Genomic DNA, 27,637 nt, shown 5'->3' with positions numbered 1-27,637 from the left:
TAGTTTATGGGTGTTAGTGTACTTTAGGGTACAGTAGTTAAGAGCTTTATAAACCGGCGTTAGCCAGAAAGCTCTTAACTCCTGCTATTTTCAGGCGGCTGGAATATTGTCGTTAGAGCTCTAACGCTCACTTCAGAAACGACTCTAAATACCGGCGTTAGAAAGATCCCATTGAAAATATAGGCTACGCAAATGGCGTAGGGGGATCTGCGGTATGGAAAAGTCGCGGCTGAAAAGTGAGCGTTAGACCCTTTAATCACTGACTCCAAATACCAGCGGGCGGCCAAAACCAGCGTTAGGAGCCTCTAACGCTGGTTTTGACGGCTACCGCCGAACTCCAAATCTAGGCCATAAGGTTCCAATCAGACAACATGACGACCGTTGCATATATCAATCATCAGGGGGGAACGAGGAGTTCCCTGGCGATGAAAGAAGTGACCAAAATAATTCAATGGGCGGAGGATCACTCCTGCCACTTGTCTGCGATCCACATCCCAGGAGTGGAAAACTGGGAGGCGGATTTTCTGAGTCGTCAGACATTCCATCCGGGGGACTGGGAACTCCATCCGGAGATCTTTGCCCAAATAACTCAATTATGGGGCATTCCAGACATGGATCTGATGGTGTCTCGTCAGAACTTCAAGGTTCCTTGCTACGGGTCCAGATCCAGGGATCCCAAGGCGACTCTAGTAGATGCACTAGTAGCACCTTGGACCTTCAACCTAGCTTATGTATTTCCACCGTTTCCTCTCATTCCCAGGCTGGTAGCCAGGATCAATCAGGAGAGGGCCTCGGTGATCTTGTTAGCTCCTGCGTGGCCACGCAGGACTTGGTATGCAGACCTGGTGAATATGTCATCGGCTCCACCATGGAAGCTACCTTTGAGACAGGACCTTCTTGTTCAGGGTCCATTCGAACATCCAAATCTTGTCTCCCTCCAGCTGACGGCTTGGAGATTGAACGCTTGATTCTATCGAAGCGGGGGTTTTCAGATTCTGTGATAGATACTCTGGTTCAGGCCAGAAAACCGGTAACTAGAAAAATTTACCATAAAATATGGAAAAAATATATCTGTTGGTGTGAATCCAAAGGATTCCCATGGAATAAGATAAAAATTCCTAAGATTCTCTCCTTTCTACAAGAAGGTTTGGAGAAAGGATTATCTGCAAGTTCTCTAAAGGGACAGATCTCTGCTTTATCTGTCTTACTACACAAAAGACTGGCAGCTGTGCCAGATGTTCAAGCATTTGTTCAGGCTCTGGTTAGGATCAAGCCTGTTTACAGACCTTTGACTCCTCCCTGGAGTCTAAATCTAGTTCTTTCAGTTCTTCAAGGGGTTCCGTTTGAACCTTTACATTCCATAGATATTAAGTTACTATCTTGGAAAGTTTTGTTTTTGGTTGCAATTTCTTCTGCTAGAAGAGTTTCAGAGTTATCTGCTCTGCAGTGTTCTCCGCCCTATCTGGTGTTCCATGCAGATAAGGTGGTTTTGCGTACTAAGCCTAGTTTTCTTCCTAAAGTTGTTTCTAACAAAAATATTAACCAGGAGATAGTTGTACCTTCTTTGTGTCCGAATCCAGTTTCAAAGAAGGAACGTTTGTTACACAATTTGGACGTAGTCCGTGCTCTAAAATTCTATTTAGAGGCTACTAAAGATTTCAGACAAACATCTTCCTTGTTTGTTGTTTATTCTGGTAAAAGGAGAGGTCAAAAAGCGACTTCTACCTCTCTTTCCTTTTGGCTTAAAAGCATCATCCGATTGGCTTATGAGACTGCCGGACGGCAGCCTCCTGAAAGAATCACAGCTCACTCCACTAGGGCTGTGGCTTCCACATGGGCCTTCAAGAACGAGGCTTCTGTTGACCAGATATGTAAGGCAGCGACTTGGTCTTCACTGCACACTTTTGCCAAATTTTACAAATTTGATACTTTTGCTTCTTCGGAGGCTATTTTTGGGAGAAAGGTTTTGCAAGCTGTGGTGCCTTCCGTTTAGGTAACCTGATTTGCTCCCTCCCTTCATCCGTGTCCTAAAGCTTTGGTATTGGTTCCCACAAGTAAGGATGACGCCGTGGACCGGACACACCAATGTTGGAGAAAACAGAATTTATGCTTACCTGATAAATTACTTTCTCCAACGGTGTGTCCGGTCCACGGCCCGCCCTGGTTTTTTAATCAGGTCTGATGAATTATTTTCTCTAACTACAGTCACCACGGTACCATATGGTTTCTCCTATATATATTTCCTCCTGGCCGTCGGTCGAATGACTGGGGTGGGCGGAGCCTAGGAGGGACTATATGGCCAGCTTTGCTGGGACTCTTTGCCATTTCCTGTTGGGGAAGAGAATATCCCACAAGTAAGGATGACGCCGTGGACCGGACACACCGTTGGAGAAAGTAATTTATCAGGTAAGCATAAATTCTGTTTTTATAGGTATTTAGTTTTAAATAGGAATAATTTACTTAGATTAATTTAAATTATATTTAAGTTAGTGGGTGTTAGGGTTAGACTTAGGTTTAAGGGTTAATACATTTAATGTAGGTGGCGGCGGTGTAGGGGGGTCAGATTAGGGGTTAATAAATTTAATGTAGGTGGCGGCAGTGTAGGGGGATCAGATTAGGGGTTAATAAATTTAATGTAGGTGGCGGCGGTTTAGGGGGGTCAGATTAGGGGTTAATAAATTTAATGTAGGTGGCGGCGGGGTCTGTGAGCTGCGGTTTAGGGGTTAAACATTTTATTTAGTTGCGGCGAGGTCCGGGAGCGGCGGTATAGGGGGTAAACAGTATAGTATAGTTTGGGTGCTTAGTGACAGTATAGCAAGAAAGCTGCGAATAAGCTGATACTTGGTGCGCGGCTTTTTGATAGCTTTCTTGATAATTTTGGCGAATGTATTCAGGTCCGCGGCAGGTTAGGCGAGCGTATTGGTGCCGTTGAATGCAAGAAAGTCGACGGCTTGATAAGTAGGGGCTGAAGTGTTAGGGATAAAATAAAAGTTGCACCAAACACAACATAAATACATTTAAATAAATGGTTACAATCATATAATCACTATCTGATAAAAAATAGTCATGTACAGTAAATATTCATAATAAATATTTATAACGATTCAAAGGTATATGGTATATGGCTATGTATTTGACTGCAAAGGGCTTTAAAAAAATAAATTATATATATATATATATATATATATATATATATATATATACACAGTACTGTGCAAAAGTCTTAGGCCACTTTGTTTTTTGTTTTAGCAATGGTATAATGACCATCTATAATTATTTCTCAGTCTATTAGAATACAACCAGAAAATACCGAATATTTGTATGCAGAATTAAAATAAAGACAAAAATCTGAAAAAACAGCTTCTATAGGCTAAAGTGGCAAGCATTTAGTGTGACCTCCCCTTACACTTGAGCAATAGCAGGAACCTGGCTCTCTTAAACCTAAATGGAATGGAACCCTAATTAATGTAATTGCTAACACCTGTATTCGTGCTACTGTTTCATGTCAAAATCACTGCTATGAAAAAGTCTATTATACCAGGTTTGTGCAAGACATGCTTGAGCATTACATACACATGTGGTATAAGTTTAATTCTCTGCATGCTTGCTAATAAGACCAACTTTCAATCACATCTGATCACAGAATTTGACAGACATAAAATCATACTTTTGCATCAGCAAGGTCACTCTCAGTGGGAAATAAGTAAACAAACTGGATACTTAAGATGTGTTATTCAATCTGTTATAAAGAAATTTGAAAAATCAGGAGAGGTCAAGGACAAAAAAAAACTGGAAGGCCAACAAACTTTCAAAATCTGAGAAGTTTCTTAGAGTTTCTTCTTTGAGAGACCGGGAGAAGTCCAGCAAGGATCTGGCTCAGCATTTGGTAGCTTAATCGGGATGCCAAGTTGACTCTTCTACAGTCCAAAGAAGCTTGATCAGGAATGGTCTTTGTGGAAGGGTAGCAGCCAAGAACCACTTTTTCAGAAGAGGAACAGGGTAAAAACGCTATGCTAAAGCTCACAAAGATTGGAATGAAGATCAGTGGAAAAGATTATTATGGAGTGACAAATCCAAGTTTGATATTTTTAGGTCAAATCATCAATAATATGTGAAAAGAAGAGTTGGAGAGAGATGGAAGATTGAGTGCTTGCAGCCTTCAGTGAAATATGGTGAAGGTTCTGTCCTGGTTTGGGGCTGCATTTCTGTTGGCAATATTGTCTGAACTGATGGGATCATGAATGCTAAAAAGTACAGACAGGTTTTAATTAATCATGCCATTCCTCCTGGAAAGTGCCTGGTTGGGAATGGTTTTATTTTTCAGCATGATAATGATCCCAAGTACACTGCCAATGCAGTGAAATCATATTTGGAGAGCAAAACAGCTGATAAAACACTGACAGTCATGGACTGGCCTCCACAGAGTCCAGACCTGAATATTATAGATCACCTGGACAGAGAAATAAATGAAAGACAACCAAAATCTAAAGAAGAACTCTGGTAAGTGCTGAAAGAAGCCTGGTATAATATACCAGACAATTACTTCAGAAAACTTAAAGTGAAGGTAAACTTTGGTGAATGAAAGTCCGTTTTTTAAAAATACTATTAAAAACAGGGGCACTTTCATTCATCAAAGTTTACAAATCAGCCGTTTTGATTAAAAACTTACCTGTGTTTCTTTTCACAGCTACAGCAACTTTCCCCTCCTGGAAATCCTCTCTTCACACTTCAGCAATGACTAATCCAAGTTCATCCAATCATGGCTTTCCCCCCAAGGTGGTTATTGCCTGAGGCCATGCTGTGATTGGAGGAAGCCGGATTAGTCATTGCTGACGTGTGAAGACAGGATTTCCAGGAGGGGGAAGCTGCTCTGGCTGTGAAAAAAAACAAAGGTAAGTTTTTAATCAAAACGGCTGATTTGTAAACTTTTATGAATGAAAGTGCCCCTGTTTTTAATAGTATTTTTTAAAAAACGGACTTTCATTCATCAAAATTTACCTTCACTTTAAGGACAGCCTCCCCAAAAGAGTTCAAGATGTGCTTAGTAAATATGGATGATCATTAAAACTTTGCTAAAACAACAAATCTAATGACTTATGCAGTTATATATATATGTGTGTGTGTGTGTGTGTGTGTGTGCGCGTGTGTGAGCGTGTGTGTGTATTTCAAATAAAAATAACATTCCTGTATGTGAAGAACATTGGAATGTGAAATATTAATGATTCCTGTCGGGTTAGCGTGCATGCGATAAGTGTAAGGTTTTGTCTTCTATGCTCTCAATTGAAGTCTATGGGGAGAATAAGTTAGTGCAGTCTCGAAATCTGAAGTCCTCAACTTGTAATACATATTACATTCTCAAGTTGTAATACGCACGCTAACCTTCGTGCACAAAAAAGGCTACTTTGAGGGATGTTTAAGATCAAGCGCTAAATAGCACGCCATTTGTATGCTAGCCTGAATTGTATCCCTTTTTGTGATCATTGCAGAGAATCACATGCAATTAAATTTCTTTTGGAACAATATGGAAATATAATAAAGGAGATCTATAAAAACAGCTCTCCTGAAAACAATATTAACCTACATAAGAAGGGGACACCTCAGCTCCAGAGTTCCAACCTATGAGGACATTGACATAAAAGTCTAGAATGCTTCAATAATTCAATACATATTAGTTGAGGCTTTGCTGTATCATATTAATGTAATTGTTTAAAAAATATGTAATCACATTTATAATAGATCTCTTCTATGCTTTGCTAATCTGCCTCTCACTCTGCTCTTCCAACTACCCAGCTAAAACTGTGGCTATGTGCTTGTCTGTATATAGCAGCGTACCAAAATTTAATTTTCTTTTCCCATCTGGCTGGTTATTTTTTTGCTTTCACATAGGTCTATAAAAAGCCTGAGGAAACACCTGTTACTTTTACGTTTTCATGCATTGAACCAATCAAAATGCAGGAAATGTTCCAGGTGTCCTGTAATTACTGTCATATATCATGTGACCTGATATATTCAAACACACACATTTCGCAGAGATCTAAATACAGTAATGACATCAAAAAAGCTGATTATGAAAATTTTATGTCAAGCTGCAAATACAGAAAGACTTTAGTGTACCGTATCAAATATTGGCCTCTTGAGGTATTTGATACAAAGGAATGTTAAGAGTTTTCTAAAGGTTAGACACGCTGCTGTTTCACAAACCCAGTTATATTTGTGCCATATTATTAGTGAAGTAGAAAATAAACAATTTTAGTAACTTTATTGTGTCATAGAATTAAAGCGACATTGTACACATGCTGTTTCTTTGCATAAATATTTTGTAGATAAGCCATTTAAATAGCCTATCTGGGAGCATTTTTTTGCTTCGTTTTAAATAACATTGTGCTGATTTTCACACTCCTAACCAAGCCCCAAAGTTTTATGTATACTGATGTCTACAGACTCCTGGTTGTGTAATTGGTCTTTCCATATGCAGTGGAGGGGGGGGGGGGTCTGTTTGTTCCTGTTTTCCCAGCCCATTTCAGTGGGCATCCCAGCCTATAGCTAATACTGCAGTACTGAAATTTTCAGTGTAGGTGGTAGTTTGGCAAAACAGTCATTTCAAATAAGAAAATAAGGGTAAAGCAACTGTTTGTAAACAATTTAATAGACTCCAGCAGGAAAAATGGATAATTAAGAACATATTTAAGGGGAGAAAAATAACAGTACACTGTCCCTATAATGGATATTAACATTTAATTTCACTGTAAAATTTGTAATTAATGAAAATAAATCAATATTACATCATGCATTCATTATTTAGTTTGCCTACTTTTGCTGTAAAATAATTCTGAAAAGAGTGTTCTAGGGTCTGTATCATACTTAAGAAAGGTAGCATTTACTTGGAGCCTGCAACATTGTACACAGTGATTAATTAGCTTAAAGGGATATTTTACTCTAAAATGATCTCCCCTTTATTGTGTTCCCAATAGTTCATTTTACCTGTTTCAAACAGCTCCTTTACATTTATTTTGTTATTTGGAGAAGTTGCCTGTAGAAACCACAACCTATACAGAAAATATAGTAGAAAATCTATGTGAAAAGGAAACAGTAGCACTATATAATCTCCCTATGGGGGTAGGAGATATATTTTTTTGTATCTGAAATAGGTGGTTGTGCTCATTGACCTCCCCGGCCATAATTATCATTTCAATACATAACTATTAGGCTGTGTGTTTAGACATGGATAACATTGGCAGGTCTGCTTTACCTGCATGCTCAGCCCTTTTTTATGGGCATGTTCTTGAGAATAACCTTTGATGGTTTTAATGACCAAATGCAGCTATTCTAAATATCAAAATAAACATGAAGGGACAATTTCCCATACATTTAATACTATGTAGTAGGTATAACAAGTCATCTGGAATGCATTAAAGGGACACTGAACCCAAATGTTTTCTTTCGTGATTCAGATAGAGCATGCAATAAGCAACTTACTAATTTACTCCTATTATCAATTTATTTTCGTTCACTTGCTATCTTTATTTGAACAATAAGTCATCTAAGCTTCTTTTTTGGTTCAGACCTCTGGACAGCACTTTTTATTGGTGGATGAATTTATCCACCAATCAGCAAGAATAACCCAGGTTATTCACCAAAAATGGTCCGGCATCTAAACTTACATTCTTGCATTTCAAATAAAGATACCAAGAGAATGAAGAAAATTTGATAATAGAAGTAAATTAGAAAGTTGCTTAAAATTGCATGCTCTATCTGAATCACGAAAGAAAAAAAATTGGGTTCAGTGTCCCTTTAAGGATAAACTCATTTTTTACTGGCACAGGAAAGTAGACTATTAATATGGGTTCTATTAGGTTTTTGAAGAGGAGTAAATAATGCTAAAATGACAGCATTAAATTATTTTAAAACATTTCTTTTGTTATAAGTTTAATGTCCATTTAATTCTATGCTCTCACGGCAGGCCTATTACTTTTTCTTTACATTTTCCTGGAGCATATAGCAGATCTATTACATACCAATATATCTGGGCTGCTTTTGTATATGCAATGAAAAAGTGTGCTGCACTCAGTGGGCAGAGTGAAAAAGAAAAAAGCACTTTACCTTCCCTATTGTGTATGGCTGTGCAGGATTGGTGCATACGCGTATAGCGCATGTAACGACAGTCCTTGAATGTTAAAGGGCCACTGTAAGTAAATATTTTCTATGCCTGTTACTAACTAACTACCCCAAATACGCTTTTTATCAATAGCATTTCATTAACATATCTCTACCGTATATCAGAAATCTTGCCTGCAAATTTAATTGTTTTCCAAACCCACTCCGTGGGTATCCTTTGCTCTGTACCAATCCGTTTACAATACCTAGGTTTCAAAATGGCGCTTTAAACACAAAGTTATTGGTTTAAGTATTTTGAACATGCAGTGCTGAAAATAGTGGGCAGGATAACGTGACATCATCGGCAAATAAAAGATATAACTTTTAGAACGTTATGAAACTTTGTTTTGGAGAAAATATAGGTCAGTAGGTTTTAATTAATGTTTATTAACTTTAATATGTTAGTTGTTTAGCTTAAAAATTATAACAGAAAGTAATCCTTTAATGTTGCAACCAACTGTCCTACACAAAAATACAGAAAGGTGGTAGATTGGTAACAAAATACTTTTGTATTCCCTTTGTGCTAGCAATACAGAAAATATTAATTGAATCCCCTGTATCTCATAGGCACTTTGATTTAATCCCCTGTATACCTTAGGAACAGTTCTATAATCTCCTGTGTGCTTTAGGAGCAGTGATTTAATACCCTGGAAGCCTTGGTAGCAGTGATTTTAATTCCCAGGCTGCCTTAGAGGCAGTTAGCAGTGATTTTAATCCCCTGTGTTCACTGTTCCCTCTAAGTTATGCATGCACACACATTCTTTCAGGAAAGTGCACATGTATTCTTAGAATGTATACAACTATGTGAACTGTAGTTAGTATAAAAAAAAAATTTCAATTGGGATTTTTATTTTAAATTGTAATGGCGGTGGTCTGGTATCTGCACTACATGTTTAGCTTGGTAATTTTAGGAGTTGCAACTAGGGCATAGGAATTGGTCCTGAGCTAATCTTGGGCAAAGTTTAAACAGAGGAGGTGGACCCCATCTTGCCCTATAAACGTTTCCTGCACTTCAGTCAGCACTGTGAGTGCAGTGGTAGCCAGGTAGGCTTTTGGGCTGTATACTCTTTAAAGGGACAGTCTAGTCAAAATTAAATTTTCATAATTCAGATAGGGCATGCAATGTTAAACAGTTTTCCAATGTACTTTTATCATCAAATTTGCTTTGCTTCCTTTGTATTCTTTGCTGAAAGCTAAACCTAGGTAGGTTCAAACTGATTTATAAACGGTTAAAAACTGCCTCTTATCTCAGTCCATTTTGACAGTTTTCACAGTTAGTCAGGACTAGTTCATGTGTGGCATATGGATAACATTGTGCTCACTCAGCACTAATTGGCTAAAATGCATGTCTGTCAAAAGAACTGAGATAAGGGGGCAGTCTACAGAGACTTAGATACAAGGTAATCACACAGGTAAAACGTGTATTAATATAACTAATATAACTTAGTTACGCAAAACTGGGGAATGGGAAATAAAGGGATTATCTTTTTAATCAATAAAAATTCTGGAGTAAATCTCAACTGTTGATAACAAATAGATGCTTCAACTCTAGGGGGCGCTACTAACTAAAAAAAAAAACTATCAAATTGTAAAACTAAGATGATCAACTAGTCATGCGATTGTGCACAATACTAATTAATACAGGTAATATAATAAAAAAATTAAATCAACAATATATAATATAATATATAGATGATAACAAAAATATATAAAAATGAGGATATAATAAATGAAATTGGCAAAAATATATGCAATAAAATATAAAAGAAAACCAAGGTTAAATAGATCAGAATAAAAGTAAAATAAAATAAAGATGGTGTAAGTATGTACACCTGTGTATATATAAACCCAAACAGGTTAGAGCAATGTCTTATCTGATGGAAAAGTCCAATGGTATTCTGTCACTTTAAATGGACTCCATATGGATCCCTTCCCTGGATCAGGCAATTTTGGATGATGGCTGCTCCTTGTAACAATAAAACTGCATGTTCCAAACGACTTCTGTAAAACGGAATCACAAACAAGGGCGCCTCCTCGTGTAACTTTGGTGATATATAAGATTAGTACACACTATAAAAACATACTCACAAGTATGGCAGCACCCAATCGTGCTGAGGGGGGCGTTCTGGGAACTCTCAGTGTCCAGTGATCCAAACAGCAGGGAATCACTTGTTGACCTCTCCTAATGCTTTGAGCTGGATAATGAAAGCGTAGACTTCCAGAAATCTCAAAAAATAAGATTTTAATATACAAATTCGTATAAAAACAAAGGGCACAGCATGTACCCTATGTATTGTTTTTATAAATACATAGGATACATGCTGTGCCCTTTGTTTATATACGAATTTGTATATTAAAAACATAAATTATGCTTACTTGATAATTTCATTTTCTTCTGAAGGGAAGAGTCCACAGCTGCATTCATTACTTTTGGGAAATAAAGAACCTGGCCACCAGGAGGAGGCAAAGACACCCCAGCCAAAGGCTTAAATACCTCCCCCACTTCTCTCATCCCCCAGTCATTCTACCAAGGGAACAAAGAACAGTTGGAGAAATATCAGGGTGAAAAAATGTGCCAGAAGAACAAAAAAATTACAGCCGCCTCATATATAAAACCATGGGCAGGTGCTGTGGACTCTTCCCTTCAGAAGAAAATGAAATTATCAGGTAAGCATAATTTATGTTTTTCTTCTTAAAGGGGAAGAGTCCACAGCGGCATTAATTACTTTTGGGAAAACAATACCCAAGCTAGAGGACACTGAATGCAAACAATGGGTGGGTACAAACTGCGGCCCCTTGAAAGGCACCACGCCTGATTACTCGACACCCTAAAAAAGTATAGACGACACGGGAGAAAACCCGAAGCCCAGTTAACAGCACATTAGTTACACCGCCGGCAAAGCCAAAATAAACCACTCAGTCCCAGAGTCCGTCAAGCCCAAACAACCTCCGAGGAGTCAGCCCCCTGGATCACGACTCCCATGAAGGTACCCGGCCAAGACATGGATCGCTATCTGCCCCCAAAAAGGAGAATAGATTCCCATCAAAAATCATTCCACTCTGTAGAACATAGAACAACCCATGGTTGTCGTACAATAGCAAAGCCCAGGGAGACGAACCCCCCAGAAACACAAGGACCTAAGAAAAAGAGATCCATACACAGGGAAACATGTCCCAAAAAGGACTTGAGGAACCCCCTTATATCCCTGATCCTGTACCATACCCTAAGGTACTCCAGGAAAACCATGAGTTCCCTGTTGCCTCATATTAGATCTAAACCTGCAAGCTAGACAGCAGAGACAGCAGAATAGGACAACTATCCCAGCAGCTAGTAAAGAGTTCTCCAAAATGAACACCAACCATCTGAACAGGAACTCCCAATGACCAGCTTATAGGTAGAGGCTGACTCACCGTTGCTAAACCCAAGCACCAAAGGCGTTTCAAAGCTTGCTAACACCCAGTCAAAGTGCAAGTAGCTGGTTACACCCTCAAAGTGCAATAGCTGTAGCTGAATTCAACTGCAAACCATCCAAGGGCTCACAGCCCTCCGAATATCGGGCTCCAAGGAGCGCCCCCTCCCAGTACCGAATGCCAGTGGAAAAGAGGAGGACATCCAAGACCTCCCACAAAGGAGAGAACCGACTCAAAATAAACGGTCAACCCTGCATAGAGTAACCGACCCCCAATCTTCCCCCTAGGATAATGGTCCCAGCTCAATGGCTAGTCAAGACAAGAGTCCCAGACTTTTGGAAGAGAAAGGAAGGGTCAACGTAGGAACAAAGCCCCCGGTTAGACCGCCGACTGTTACTACAAATCGTATGCCACCATGAGTCAGGATAGACATGGTGCTGGGGTACGAAACCCCTTACACGGATGTCTTCTCTAAAACAAGGAACACTTCCCAAGGTAAAGAAGACCCTCAGACCGTCAGCATCCAACATATAGCAGGAGCCCCATAGGTATCAAACCCTCAGTCTTCTGCTGCAGGAATGGAGGAACCAGTCACTACATCGCAACTCCCCTTCCAAGGCCCTTAACAGGCAAGATACCAAGGACCCACAGGTCACTCCAATACTAAGGTAACTCCGAACTCGGAGAAACCAACCGCTGCTCTAGAAGAAAAGGGAATTAAACAACGGAAACCACCCTACAATAGAGGCGTAACCCCTCGGCCATATCGCCAACCCAGGTGAAGATACCTGGAGTCTACCTGAACAGCGTAAATGCGCCAGAAGACCAGTAGGGAACCATCAGAAGGCATCTCTCACATAGCCCCAGCCCCTACGGAGAGATGCCCGCTGGACCACAAACATCCAGTGTGAGATCAAACAATCCACACCCATCCAAGGAGAGACGCGGACCTAGGCCAGGGACTTCGAAAAAGAAATCAATCAAAGATCCAACTTCCAGAGGAACCCGAAGCTGCCTCCTACAAGGAGGAACGCACCTCTAAAGTCCGTAGACTTGGCGATCTAGCAATAGCCTTAAACCCAAGAGTCACAAAGGACTCCTTAACGGTCTAAGATTCAGCACCCAGGGCACTTGGATCGCAAAGAAATCTTCTAGGCAAGCGTTAACACATATTATACACACAGGCAAGGTAGCAACCAACACCTGAAGGCGAAGGAGAACCCTGTACCCTGCTCGCCATCCTAGAGAAACAAACTTAAGACATCGCCCACGAAGCCCCTAATGGAGCATCGAGGATAAACGGTCAACTACCTGACCCCAGAATGGCGGCCTTCTGTAACCAACCTCGTTTTTTCACTGACAAACCCCAAGGCTAGAGTTGCAACGAGGACGTAAAGAAACCCGAATGTCGAGACCATTGTCAGACCAAGGGTATTGGAAGAGATAACAGCCACAGATCCTGAAGAATCTATCTTCCAAAAAATCTTCTTTAAGCAGGCAAAAATCTGGAACTTCGCAGCTCCCCACAGGAAGCAGGGAACCCCTGCACACCAACTCCTAGAGTAACACAACTCTGAGTAGAGGAAGAACACGGCCGTGCATCTAGACCATATGATCCACCCAAGGCGGGAAGGAAAGAACTCCGCCACCGCAGTAAAATGCTTAATAGGCTAAAGAGTCAGCGTCCGGAAGAACATCGAGTGAAAATGCAAATCATTAATCACACTTCACACCAGATCACATAGGTCACACACACATCTTCCAACTCCAAAGAATGGGTTAACGGTTCTGAGTCCCCGGGGACCTGAAGAACCATGACAACATTATTATTATTATTATTATTATTATCGGTTATTTGTAGAGCGCCAAGAGATTCTGCAGTGCTTGACGTCTGCAGAAACTTCAGTAGGATCCAAGCCCAGAGTCCATAGAATAGGCCTGACATTCAGAATCCAGCAGGATTAATTAGCACCACAAGGGTGACATGAACCCTGGTAACAGCAGAAAAAATATCCGACCAGTACCTGCCTGGTATAAGGACACTCTAGAGCTGCCCAAGGTCCACGAAAAATCATCCTGAAGGATCGATAAATGAGCTAGAATACATAATTCTATTATTCAACAAGTGCACAACTTCCTAGGAAGTGCCCACGCAACCTAAATTGTTCATAAAAATGAAATTTTAACCGACACAAGCTTAAGAAAAAACAAAATAAACACATCCATCCGGATCAAAAATAAAATAAAGGCAGCACCCATCGGGTGAACACCCAAGGTGAAGGAGGACGATAGCGGGACCAGCCGATTAAAGGCCCCATTCACCTAAGCTCTGGAACCGAAAAACATAAAGAAAAAGAAAACCGGCGACGTTAAGGAGATTGGCTTCATCCCCAAACGTCATATCCATTTTGCCATCCATCTTCTAAGGCATCGGATCCCTCGGCCCACTAGGACTGGGATCCTCCAACATTGCCAAAACATGTCTTAAAAGAACACGAAGGCGAGCCAGCCTATAACGGAAGGCATAATCATCCCTCGCCGGATCAACTGAAGACCCTGGCCCAGAGATAGGGGCCCATGAAGCCTCAGGGGCCAACGCTTCCCCAGAAGGCCGAACTGAATCGGGCGATCCCACGCTCAACGGGCCCTGGTTAACGGAGCATGGACAGTATCTTAGAAATACTTCACTTGGGAGATATAAATGATTCAGCACCATAGAAATGGCCATACGGAACCGTGCCTTAACCCCTGGAGGAAACAAGCCACCCTCTGGAGAAGGAGTAAAGGCCATAGGGACACCTGCTTGTGTAGCCAGGAAATGGACTGGGGCAATCGCTTCACGGGTCATGGAAACCGTGGAGGTGGATGGCTCAACTCACTCTAAGCTCCCTGCTTTGGGAGAAGAGAGTACTCTAGAAAGGCAATCAGAACATAACTGATGAGCATTGATTACCCGCGCCATTTCATATTCATCACAAGACACAACCTCCGTATTGGAGGCACCCATGTCTCGCATATCAGAGTCCTCCATAATCTTGGGATTACAAAAATGATAAAAAACTAACTGTCACCCTTTAACACCCCCAATGACTGGGGCACTCACCACCTCCTGTGAACCAGACAACCCAGGAGCAAGACTCTCGGTCGCACACAGTCAGCATACGGAAGTGAGAAACAACGTAACCGCAACCGTCACAAGGTGCACCGTGCCAATCACGAAAAGGGCGCGCAATCTTGAAAGATTGCTTCATCAAAGGAAGGCCGTTATGTTCCGTAAAGACAGTGAGCCTAAGTATAGCTACACATTTGTAGATAGAACCATATAACAAACATGATTAAAAGTCCCCCCTGCTCAATAACCCCCCTTAGGAGATATTAACCCATGATTCTTTATTAAGATAAAAGGAGTCCCACTGGGACCCTACCTTGTTTCGTTAACATTACATTCACATATCGAAATAAAATGAAACTATCTTACCGGAATCTACACCGTGGAACAGGAACAAGGGCCTTCAAGTGTGACAGATAGTAGCCTAGCGTCTGACATGGACTTGAGTGAAGAAAGGTAGGCAGCGAAACTCGTTAACGCTGATTACCAAGGAGCTGTTAATATGAGTTGGGATCGGTTCACAGGAAAACTCTCCCTGCATCTCCAGACTCTAACTTTCATCCATGCTCTCACTGAGAGGCTGACAGGATTACTTAAAACTCCAGTCCCATTGCAAAGAGTACTATCCTCCATAAGAGACTATCTCAAACTTCTGACACTTCTCTGCCATCCTCCTGTGACAAAAGGCAAAGAATGACTGGGGGATGAGGGAAGTGGGGGAGGTATTTAAGCCTTTGGCTGGGGTGTCCTTGCCCCTCCTGGTGGCCAGGTTCTGTATTTCCCAAAAGTAATGAGTGCAGCTGTGGACTCTTCACTTTTAAGAAGAAAATCTTATTTTTTGAGATTTCTGGAAGTCTGAGCTTTTATTATCCAGCTCACAGCATTAGGAGAGGTCAAGAAGTGATTTCCTGCTGTTTGGATCAGTGAGCTGGGTCACTGAGAGTTCCCAGAACGCCCCACTTAGCACAATTGGGTGCTGCCGTACTTGTGAGTATGTTTCGATAGTGTGTACTAATCTTATATATCACCAGTGTTACACGAGGAGGCGCCCTTGTTTGTGATTCCTTTTCATAGAAGTCGATTGGAAAATTCTGGAGTAGACTGTCCCTTTAACTTACATTCTTCAGTCCATGTACATTCCAGTCCAGTGCATTCAAAATATATTAACCTGGTTTATATCTGCTAATAAAAATGAGTATTTTTCTTGACAAAAAAGTAAAAATAATCATTTTAATTTTTTTTCCTTAACGGTATTACTGTAATTACTACAGACATATGCCAAACTGCTAATTTCTTCATATACACTTATATTAATAATAATGTCTGTAAGATTTAGTTATAAGATAACCATGTGGATTAGCACGACATTTCAGTGTTGTTTTTTTGTTTTGTTTTTATAGTAGGTTTTTTGTTTTTTATAGTAGGTCTCTCTCCTCTTTCTCCCACTGTCTTTAATTCCTCTCTCTGCCTCTTTCTTTTCTCTTCTTTCTCCCCCCTCTTCCCTCCCTCCTCTTTCTTTCTTTCCCTCTCTTCCTTTCTCTCCCCCTCTTCCCCCTCTTTCTTTCTCCCCCTCTTTCTTTCTCCCTAGCCCTCTTCCCCCTCTTGCTATCATAATAATAATAATCTGACTCACTTTTTGTTTTATTGTTTTAAAGCTACAGTATATAACCATGTATTGTAACTATATGATTAAAAAGGTTGAAAAGTTGTCAAGTCTGTATATAAGTTATGGCTTCTGCTGCAGAGTTATGAAAAATTACTGAGGTAATTGCTCCTTCTTGTTCTATCCTTAAATATAAAACATCTGATGTTTCTGTGAACAACACTTTCAGGTGTGCACACATTTTAGTCATTTTATAATATAAACACATAACTATATATGTATATATACATATACATATATATTTATCATTTGCTGCCCATCGCTGCACAACTTACACCCTTCGCTGCGCTAGGTTCTGTTCTGTGTATGACGGCATCTAAATGAGGCTCCCATTGGAGCCTTTGGAAGAACGCTCTTGTGAGTGCAAAGCTGCGAGGTCGCATTCACATTGCACTTTACCTATAATGCCAGCGCACATTTGCGTGCGCTGTTATTACAAGTGGAGCTCAAATATCGAGCTTGCAAAATCGCAATTTTGCACTTCAATCATAATCTGACCCTAAGTGTTTTACATAGAAAGAGAGAGGCTGTAGTGTAATAAAGAATCAATGGTTTTAACTGGCGTTTTCCTGTTGTCTTATTCCTATGTACTTGGAGGAGATGAACAGTATTTGACCTGATAACTGTTTATGAAGAGAGTGTGAGAGGTATGTGTCCTGTCTGTGTGTTAGGAGGTGAAATATATATTAGAAGATAGTAAAAGGTACGTGTTATGTGTGCTTTGGTCCAAGTGAGTGGTATTTGCACTGATATTTGTGTTAGAAGGAAATGAGAGAGGAATGTTTCCTTATGTTGTGACATCTATTACAAGGGGTGAGAAGCTTTTGTTCACAACACTACATAAGCTATTTTTTGGGTAAATGTCATTAATATATCAGGATACTAAACCCAATTTTTTTTTCTTTCATGATTCAGATAGAACATGCAATTTTAAGCAACTTTCTAATTTACTCCTATTATCAATTTTTATTCGTTCTCTTGCTACATTTATTTGAAAAGCAGAAATGTAAAGCTTAAGAGCCAGCACATTTTGGGTTCCGCACCCTGACTAAATTTAGCCACCAATCAAAAAGCGCTACCCAGGTGCTTAACCAAAAATGCGCTGGCTCCTTAGCTTTATATTCCTGCTTTTCAAATAAAGATAGCAAGAGAAAGAAATATGTATAATATGAGTAAATTAGAAAGTTTCCTAAAATTGCATTCTCTTTCTGAATCATGAAAGAAAAAATGTGAGCTTAGTATCCCTTTAAGGTAAATCTGCTGTTGACTGGATCATCATGAGAGTATACATGGTTTACTAAAAACTTGCTTTGAATAGCTCATTAGATACGAACACCATCCTGCGACAATAGTCACTAACGTTTAAATGTATACCTTTATGGGAGAATTCTGTCCTATGTGCCATCTTACGGGAGGGCTACTGGTGCAAAACAGAATTAATTCTAATAATTTAGAATTTTCTAATAATCTTTTTTTTCTTTTTCAGCTATAATTTTATATTGACAAAGCTTTGGCTATGTTATATGTTTCTTTTTTCTTACAGGGAAAATGTGAAAACTCCTTTATCCTTCATGACCACAGCTAAGTACCCTTTTGCCCTTGAGTATGCTGCAGACTGGCCATGCCTTTCTTAGACTGGTATCTTCGTCGTTCACTGGCCACATGGCTTCTTTTACACAGTTTGGTCTTGATGTCACTTTGCTTTCACTCTGCTACAACTTTCCCCAAGGGTTGTTATCCCTCTCAGGAGGATGGGTACAAGATTCTCCGGTGCAGCAATGCTCATCTCACAGAGGTGCCACGGGAGATTCCAAATGACACACATCGCCTCTATCTAGACTTCAACCAAATCACCTACCTCCCCTCAGATGCCTTCCGGAACCTCCCTGTCCTTATGGAATTGGACCTGTCACACAATTCCTTGGGTCGGCTAGATATCGCAGCCCTCAGGGGACTAAGTGACCATTTGCATTCCCTGGACTTGTCTTCCAACAAGCTAGTGTCTGTCAGCAAGGAAGTTTTTGCTAATCTGAAGGCGCGAACAAATCTCTCTGGCAATCCTTGGATGTGTGACTGTGAGCTCCAAGAGCTAATTAGGTTGGTGGAACTGGACCCAGGTTCCTCCAGTGGGATTTTATGTGCCAGCTCAGTTCAGGATGAACATGCTGGGAAACCCTTTTCGCAGGTGGTTAAAGAAGTTGATCTATGTAATGTTTACAAGAAAACCACAGATGTGGCAATGCTAGTCACAATGTTTGGCTGGTTTGCCATGGTCATCTCCTACCTGGTTTACTATGTGCGTCAGAACCAAGAGGATGCCCGACGTCACCTTGAGTACCTCAAATCACTGCCAAGCAAGCAGAGGAACTCTGAGGATCCTTCTACACTTAGCACTGTTGTATGATCTATGGATTTGCTCAAAGGATCTAAGCGATTACTTTGTCTGTAACTTCACTCATTTGGATTAATTCAGATGTTGATTTGGTTATTCAGATCATTCTCGTACTTTAGACAGAACATAAACATCATAAACCTAAGCATTTTTACTTATATTTTGCTGGATTTAGAAAAAGGTCATTAGAAACTGACATTTTTGGGAATGTATTACTTCCTTTTATTGACAGGTCTACATTCAAATTACATGACATTTGTGACTATATCTTAGACTTACTTAAATAGATGGTCTGAGAACCATTCATTTCTTAAAAGGTCCAGTTTTGGTGGAATAAAATTAGCAAGGTTCTAGTGACAGCAAGTAATAGCCATAGAATGTATGCATTATATTCCTTATATGTATAATCCCTGTCCGTGTATCACATTTATTTAAAAATGAGAAAGATAATCAGATTAAGAGAACATAGTGACAACAGAATCAAGAAGGTAATGTTCAGTGCAATGTTGCATGATGTGAAGGAGCCTTTAAATAGATTTAATACCAGGTACAAGCTTTCTCTTTAAATTTAAAAAATTATCCCAAAACTCAGGAGCATTAGAGCATGATATTTGTATACAAGGTGATACCCTCCTGTAGTGCCCCCTGTAAACTTTTGGATTATACATCAGAAAATTGTAAATCCATTTTAAAAATAAGGCTTTTGTTTTTTAATATATATAAAAATAGAGACCTCAGCTCCTTATGGCTAGTTTAGGGTACCTTTCAGCAATGGAATACAAGATATTGAATCAGGCCCATTTGAGCAACAACAACAAAAACAAAAACATCTGATCACAGTATAATAGTTTCCATCCTTTCCAAACTTTAAAGACAAAGAAGATGTGCTGGCTGACACTCAGATTACAAACTCGTCCAGTCATGGTTTTAGATCTTTTATTTCTTATTTATCCTGATGTAAATTTAACTTTTAAGAAAACTGGATTAGATTAGAATTATGAATTGTTGCTTCCTCTTGAAAATGGTCTGTATTATTACCTTGGGCAGATGAAATTTCCTGCTGTGTTGAAACTTTTTTTTAAATATTTAGCACATTATTTCACCATTACAAATTTGCCTATATTTGTAATAATTTACTAGGATATATAGGCATGAAATAGAACAATTCATATTTTTTTTTCTTCTTGTTCTTTTAAATATCACACACAAATTTAATGTGATATATTAAACTGGCACCAGATGTCAACACTGTATTTTCAATTTTGTTTTTAGAGTATACTTTGCCTAATTTAGCACAATACGGCACATTTTCAATTTTTAACACATCAGACATAAACTTGCTAGCTTGATTAATGGGATAGAAAACCCAAATATTTTATTTTATGATTCAGATAGAGCATGCCGTTTTAAGCAACTTTCTAGTTTACTCCTATTATCAAATTGTATTCGTTCTCTTGGTATCTTTGTTTGAAAAAGCAAGAATGAAAGCTTTGGAGCCGGCCTATTTTTTGTTCAGTACCCTGGATAGGGCTTGCTGATTGGTGGCTACAGTTAGTTATTCAATCAACAAGCGCAACACAGGTTCTGAACCGAAAATGGGACGGCTGCAAAGCTTTTATTCCTGCTTTTTCAAATAAAGATACCAAGAGAACGAATAAAAATTGATAATAGCAGTAAATGAGAAAGTTGCTTAAAATTGCCTGCTGTATCCAAACCATGAAAGAAAAAAAATTGGGTTTAGTATCCCTTTAACAAAGAACAATTCTGGATTGGTAATGGTGGTGGGTTATACTCTGAACACTTTAACTTTTGTATACAATTTCTCCAACATAGGTGTGTCCGGTCCACGGCGTCATCCTTACTTGTGGGATATTCTCTTCCCCAACAGGAAATGGCAAAGAGCCCAGCAAAGCTGGTCACATGATCCCTCCTAGGCTCCGCCTACCCCAGTCATTCTCTTTGCCGTTGTACAGGCAACATCTCCACGGAGATGGCTTAGAGTTTTTTAGTGTTTAACTGTAGTTTTTCATTATTCAATCAAGAGTTTGTTATTTTCAAATAGTGCTGGTACGTACTATTTACTCAGAAACAGAAAAGAGATGAAGAATTCTGTTTGTATGAGGAAAATGATTTTAGCAACCGTAACTAAAATCCATGGCTGTTCCACACAGGACTGTTGAGAGCAATTAACTTCAGTTGGGGGAACAGTTTGCAGTCCCTTGCTGCTTGAGGTATGACACATTCTAACAAGACGATGTAATGCTGGAAGCTGTCATTTTCCCTATGGGATCCGGTAAGCCATGTTTATTACGATTGTAAATAAGGGCTTCACAAGGGCTTATTTAAACTGTAGACTTTTTCTGGGCTAAATCGATTGATTATTAACACATATTTAGCCTTGAGGAATCATTTTATCTGGGTATTTTGATATAATAATATCGGCAGGCACTGTTTTAGACACCTTATTCTTTAGGGGCTTTCCCAAAGCATAGGCAGAGTCTCATTTTCGCGCCGGTGTTGCGCACTTGTTTTTGAGAGGCATGGCATGCAGTCGCATGTGAGAGGAGCTCTGATACTTATAAAAGACTTCTGAAGGCGTCATTTGGTATCGTATTCCCCTTTGGGTTTGGTTGGGTCTCAGCAAAGCAGATACCAGGGACTGTAAAGGGGTTTAAAGCTTAAAACGGCTCCGGTTCCGTTATTTTAAGGGTTAAAGCTTCCAAAATTGGTGTGCAATATTTTCAAGGCTTTAAGACGCTGTGGTGAAAATTTGGTGAATTTTGAACAATTCCTTCATGTTTTTTCGCAATTGCAGTAATAAAGTGTGTTCAGTTTAAAATTTAAAGTGACAGTAACGGTTTTATTTTGAAACGTTTTTTGTACTTTCTGATCAAGTTTATGCCTGTTTAACATGTCTGAACTACCAGATAGACTGTGTTCTGAATGTGGGGAAGCCAGAATTCCTATTCATTTAAATAAATGTGATTTATGTGATAATGACAATGATGCCCAAGATGATTCCTCAAGTGAGGGGAGTAAGCATGGTACTGCATCATTCCCTCCTTCGTCTACACGAGTCTTGCCCACTCAGGAGGCCCCTAGTACATCTAGCGCGCCAATACTCCTTACTATGCAACAATTAACGGCTGTAATGGATAATTCTGTCAAAAACATTTTAGCCAAAATGAACCCTTGTCAGCGTAAGCGTGGCTGCTCTGTTTTAGTTACTGAAGAGCATGACGACGCTGATATTAATATCTCTGAAGGGCCCCTAACCCAATCTGAGGGGGCCAGGGAGGTTTTGTCTGAGGGAGAAATTACTGATTTAGGGAACATTTCTCAGCAGGCTGAATCTGATGTGATTACATTTAAATTTAAATTGGAACATCTCCGCATTTTGCTTAAGGAGGTATTATCCACTCTGGATGATTGTGAAAATTTAGTCATCCCAGAGAAACTATGTAAAATGGACAAGTTCCTAGAGGTGCCGGGGCTCCCAGAAGCTTTTCCTATACCCAAGCGGGTGGCGGACATTGTTAATAAAGAATGGGAAAGGCCCGGTATTCCTTTCGTCCCTCCCCCCATATTTAAAAAATTGTTTCCTATGGTCGACCCCAGAAAGGACTTATGGCAGTCAGTCCCCAAGGTCGAGGGAGCGGTTTCTACTTTAAACAAACGCACCACTATTCCCATAGAGGATAGTTGTGCTTTCAAAGATCCTATGGATAAAAAATTAGAAGGTTTGCTTAAAAAGATGTTTGTTCAGCAGGGTTACCTTCTACAACCCATTTCATGCATTGTCCCTGTCACTACTGCCGCATATTTCTGGTTTGATGAACTGCTTAAGGTGCTCGATAGTGACTCTCCTCCTTATGAGGAGATTATGGACAGAATCAATGCTCTCAAATTGGCTAATTCTTTCACTCTAGACGCCTCTTTGCAATTGGCTAAGTTAGCGGCTAAGAACTCTGGGTTTGCTATTGTGGCGCGCAGAGCGCTTTGGTTGAAATCTTGGTCGGCTGATGCGTCTTCCAAGAACAAGCTACTAAACATTCCTTTCAAGGGGAAAACGTTGTTTGGTCCTGACTTGAAGGAGATTATCTCTGATATCACTGGGGGTAAGGGCCACGCCCTTCCTCAGGATCGGCCTTTCAAGGCAAAAAATAGACCTAATTTTCGTCCCTTTCGTAAAAACGGACCAGCCCAAGGTGCTACGTCCTCTAAGCAAGAGGGTAATACTTCTCAGGCCAAGCCAGCCTGGAGACCAATGCAAGGCTGGAACAAGGGAAAGCAGGCCAAGAAACCTGCCACTGCTACCAAGACAGCATGAAATATTGGCCCCCGATCCGGGACCGGATCTGGTGGGGGGCAGACTCTCTCTCTTCGCTCAGGCTTGGGCAAGAGATGTTCTGGATCCTTGGGCGCTAGAAATAGTCTCCCAGGGTTATCTTCTGGAATTCAAGGGACTTCCCCCAAGGGGGAGGTTCCACAGGTCGCAGTTGTCTTCAGACCACATAAAAAGACAGGCGTTCTTACATTGTGTAGAAGACCTGTTAAAAATGGGAGTGATTCATCCTGTTCCATTAAGAGAACAAGGGATGGGGTTCTACTCCAATCTGTTCATAGTTCCCAAAAAAGAGGGAACGTTCAGACCAATCCTAGATCTCAAGATCTTAAACAAATTTCTCAAGGTCCCATCGTTCAAGATGGAAACCATTCGAACTATCCTTCCTTCCATCCAGGAAGGTCAATTCATGACCACGGTGGATTTAAAGGATGCGTATCTACATATTCCTATCCACAAGGAACATCATCGGTTCCTAAGGTTTGCATTCCTGGACAAACATTACCAGTTCGTGGCGCTTCCTTTCGGATTAGCCACTGCTCCAAGGATTTTCACAAAGGTACTAGGGTCCCTTCTAGCGGTGCTAAGACCAAGGGGCATTGCAGTAGTACCTTACCTGGACGACATTCTGATTCAAGCGTCGTCCCTTCCTCAAGCAAAGGCTCACACGGACATTGTCCTGGCCTTTCTCAGATCTCACGGCTGGAAAGTGAACGTGGAAAAGAGTTCTCTATCCCCGTCAACAAGGGTTCCCTTCTTGGGAACAATTATAGACTCCTTAGAAATGAGGATCTTTCTAACAGAGGCCAGAAAAACAAAGCTTCTGGACTCTTGTCGGATACTTCATTCCGTTCCTCTTCCTTCCATAGCTCAGTGCATGGAAGTGATCGGGTTGATGGTGGCGGCGATGGACATAGTTCCTTTTGCGCGCATTCATCTAAGACCATTACAACTGTGCATGCTCAGTCAGTGGAATGGGGACTATACAGACTTGTCTCCGAAGATACAAGTAAATCAGAGAACCAGAGACTCACTCCGTTGGTGGCTGTCCCTGGACAATCTGTCTCAAGGGATGATGTTCCACAGACCAGAGTGGGTCATTGTCACGACCGACGCCAGTCTGATAGGCTGGGGCGCGGTCTGGGGATCCCTGAAAGCTCAGGGTCTTTGGTCTCGGGAAGAATCTCTTCTACCGATAAATATTCTGGAACTGAGAGCGATATTCAATGCTCTCCAGGCCTGGCCCCAGCTTGCGAGGACCAGGTTCATACGGTTTCAATCAGACAACATGACGACTGTTGCGTACATCAACCATCAGGGGGGAACAAGGAGTTCCCTAGCGATGGAAGAAGTGACCAAAATCATTCTATGGGCGGAGTCTCACTCCTGCCACCTGTCTGCTATCCACATCCCAGGAGTGGAAAATTGGGAAGCGGATTTTCTGAGTCGTCAGACATTGCATCCGGGGGAGTGGGAACTCCATCCGGAAATCTTTGCCCAAGTCACTCACCTGTGGGGCATTCCAGACATGGATCTGATGGCCTCTCGTCAGAACTTCAAAGTTCCTTGCTACGGGGCCAGATCCAGGGATCCCAAGGCGGCTCTAGTGGATGCACTAGTAGCACCTTGGACCTTCAAACTAGCTTATGTGTTCCCGCCATTTCCTCTCATCCCCAGGCTGGTAGCCAGGATCAAGCAGGAGAGGGCGTCGGTGATCTTGATAGCTCCTGCGTGGCCACGCAGGACTTGGTATGCAGATCTGGTGAATATGTCATCGGCTCCACCTTGGAAGCTACCTTTGAGACGAGACCTTCTTGTTCAGGGTCCGTTCGAACATCCGAATCTGGTTTCACTCCAGCTGACTGCTTGGAGATTGAACGCTTGATTTTATCGAAGCGAGGATTCTCAGATTCTGTTATCGATACTCTTGTTCAGGCCAGAAAGCCTGTGACTAGAAAGATTTACCACAAAATTTGGAAAAAATATATCTGTTGGTGTGAATCTAAAGGATTCCCTTGGGACAAGGTTAAGATTCCTAGGATTCTATCCTTCCTTCAAGAAGGATTGGAAAAAGGATTATCTGCAAGTTCCCTGAAGGGACAGATTTCTGCCTTGTCGGTATTACTTCACAAAAAGCTGGCAGCTGTGCCAGATGTTCAAGCCTTTGTTCAGGCTCTGGTTAGAATCAAGCCTGTTTACAAACCTTTGACTCCTCCTTGGAGTCTCAATTTAGTTCTTTCAGTTCTTCAGGGGGTTCCGTTTGAACCCTTACATTCCGTTGATATTAAGTTATTATCTTGGAAAGTTTTGTTTTTAGTTGCGATTTCTTCTGCTAGAAGAGTCTCAGAATTATCTGCTCTGCAGTGTTCTCCTCCTTATCTGGTGTTCCATGCAGATAAGGTGGTTTTACGTACTAAACCTGGTTTTCTTCCAAAAGTTGTTTCTAACAAAAACATTAACCAGGAGATTATCGTACCTTCTCTGTGTCCAAAACCAGTTTCAAAGAAGGAACGTTTGTTGCACAATTTGGATGTTGTTCGCGCTCTAAAATTCTATTTAGATGCTACAAAGGATTTTAGACAAACATCTTCCTTGTTTGTTGTTTATTCAGGTAAAAGGAGAGGTCAAAAAGCAACTTCTACCTCTCTCTCTTTTTGGATTAAAAGCATCATCAGATTGGCTTACGAGACTGCCGGACGGCAGCCTCCCGAAAGAATCACAGCTCATTCCACTAGGGCTGTGGCTTCCACATGGGCCTTCAAGAACGAGGCTTCTGTTGATCAGATATGTAGGGCAGCGACTTGGTCTTCACTGCACACTTTTACCAAATTTTACAAGTTTGATACTTTTGCTTCTTCTGAGGCTATTTTTGGGAGAAAGGTTTTGCAAGCCGTGGTGCCTTCCATTTAGGTGACCTGATTTGCTCCCTCCCTTCATCCGTGTCCTAAAGCTTTGGTATTGGTTCCCACAAGTAAGGATGACGCCGTGGACCGGACACACCTATGTTGGAGAAAACAGAATTTATGTTTACCTGATAAATTTCTTTCTCCAACGGTGTGTCCGGTCCACGGCCCGCCCTGGTTTTTTTAATCAGGTCTGATATTTTATTTTCTTTAACTACAGTCACCACGGTACCATATGGTTTCTCCTATGCAAATATTCCTCCTTAACGTCGGTCGAATGACTGGGGTAGGCGGAGCCTAGGAGGGATCATGTGACCAGCTTTGCTGGGCTCTTTGCCATTTCCTGTTGGGGAAGAGAATATCCCACAAGTAAGGATGACGCCGTGGACCGGACACACCGTTGGAGAAAGAAATTTATCAGGTAAACATAAATTCTGTTTTTAATGTTTTTCCCAGAATGGTATTTGTAGAAGTTAAAGAAAGCTGCTAGCATGATTCTGATGTTAGCAAAAGGTAATAATACATATTCATTTGTAAACGTATAGGAATACATTTTAGCAATAACATAATTTATGTAAGAACTTACCTGATAAATTCATTTCTTTCATATTGGCAAGAGTCCATGAGCTAGTGACGTATGGGATATACAATCCTACCAGGAGGGGCAAAGTTTCCCAAACCTCAAAATGCCTATAAATACACCCCTCACTACACCCACAATTCAGTTTAACGAATAGCCAAGTAGTGGGGTGATAAAGAAAGGAGTAAAAAGCATCAACAAAAGAAATTTGGAAATAATTGTGCTTTATACAAAAAAATCATAACCACCATAAAAAGGGTGGGCCTCATGGACTCTTGCCAATATGAAAGAACTGAATTTATCAGGTAAGTTCTTACATAAATTATGTTTTCTTTCATGTAATTGGCAAGAGTCCATGAGCTAGTGACGTATGGGATAGCAATACCCAAGATGTGGAACTCCACGCAAGAGTCACTAGAGAGGGAGGGATAAAAATAAAAACAGCCATTTTCCGCTGATAAAAATTAATCCACAACCAAAAAAAATAAGTTTATTCTCATAAATGAAAGAAAAAAACTTAAATCAAAAGCAGAAGAATCAAACTGAAACAGCTGCCTGAAGAACTTTTCTACCAAAAACTGCTTCTGAAGAAGCAAATACATCAAAACGGTAGAATTTAGTAAATGTATGCAAAGAGGACCAAGTTGCCTGAATCAAAAGTTTCAACCAAGAAGCCAAGGAAATAGCAGAAGCCTTCTGACCTTTCCTAGGACCAGAAAATAAAACAAATAGACTGGAAGTCTTTCTGAAATCTTTAGTAGCTTCCACATAATATTTCAAAGCTCTTACCACATCCAAAGAATGTAAGGATCTTTCCAAAGAATTCTTAGGATTAGGACACAAAGAAGGGACAACAATTTCTCTACTAATGTTGTTAGAATTCACAACCTTAGGTAAAAATTGAAAAGAAGTCCGCAAAACTGCCTTATCCTGATGAAAGATCAGAAAAGGAGACTCACAGATAGCTCAGAAACTCTTCTAGCAGAAGAGATAGCCAAAAGGAACAACACTTTCCAAGAAAGTAGTTTAATGTCCAAAGAATGCATAGGCTCAAATGGAGGAGCCTGTAAAGCCTTAAAA

General features: G+C 40.6%; 1 protein-coding gene across 1 annotated transcript in view; it reads left to right on the top strand.

Moving 5' to 3' along the window:
• Positions 1-20,193, top strand: part of LRRC3C (leucine rich repeat containing 3C) — a 40,667-nt gene extending 20,474 nt beyond the window's left edge. Inside the window, exon 2 of the mRNA XM_053694006.1 lies at positions 17,881-20,193. Coding sequence (XP_053549981.1) covers positions 17,959-18,741 — 783 coding nt within the window. The 5' untranslated portion in view covers positions 17,881-17,958 and the 3' untranslated portion in view covers positions 18,742-20,193. The remainder of the gene's footprint in view (positions 1-17,880) is intronic.
• Positions 20,194-27,637: the final 7,444 nt, after the last annotated feature.

Source organism: Bombina bombina, chromosome 1 (assembly GCF_027579735.1).
Source record: "Bombina bombina isolate aBomBom1 chromosome 1, aBomBom1.pri, whole genome shotgun sequence".
NCBI lineage: Eukaryota > Metazoa > Chordata > Amphibia > Anura > Bombinatoridae > Bombina > Bombina bombina.
The sequence above is the reverse complement of the archived record's forward strand: the minus strand, read 5'-3'. Positions and strand labels throughout refer to the sequence as shown.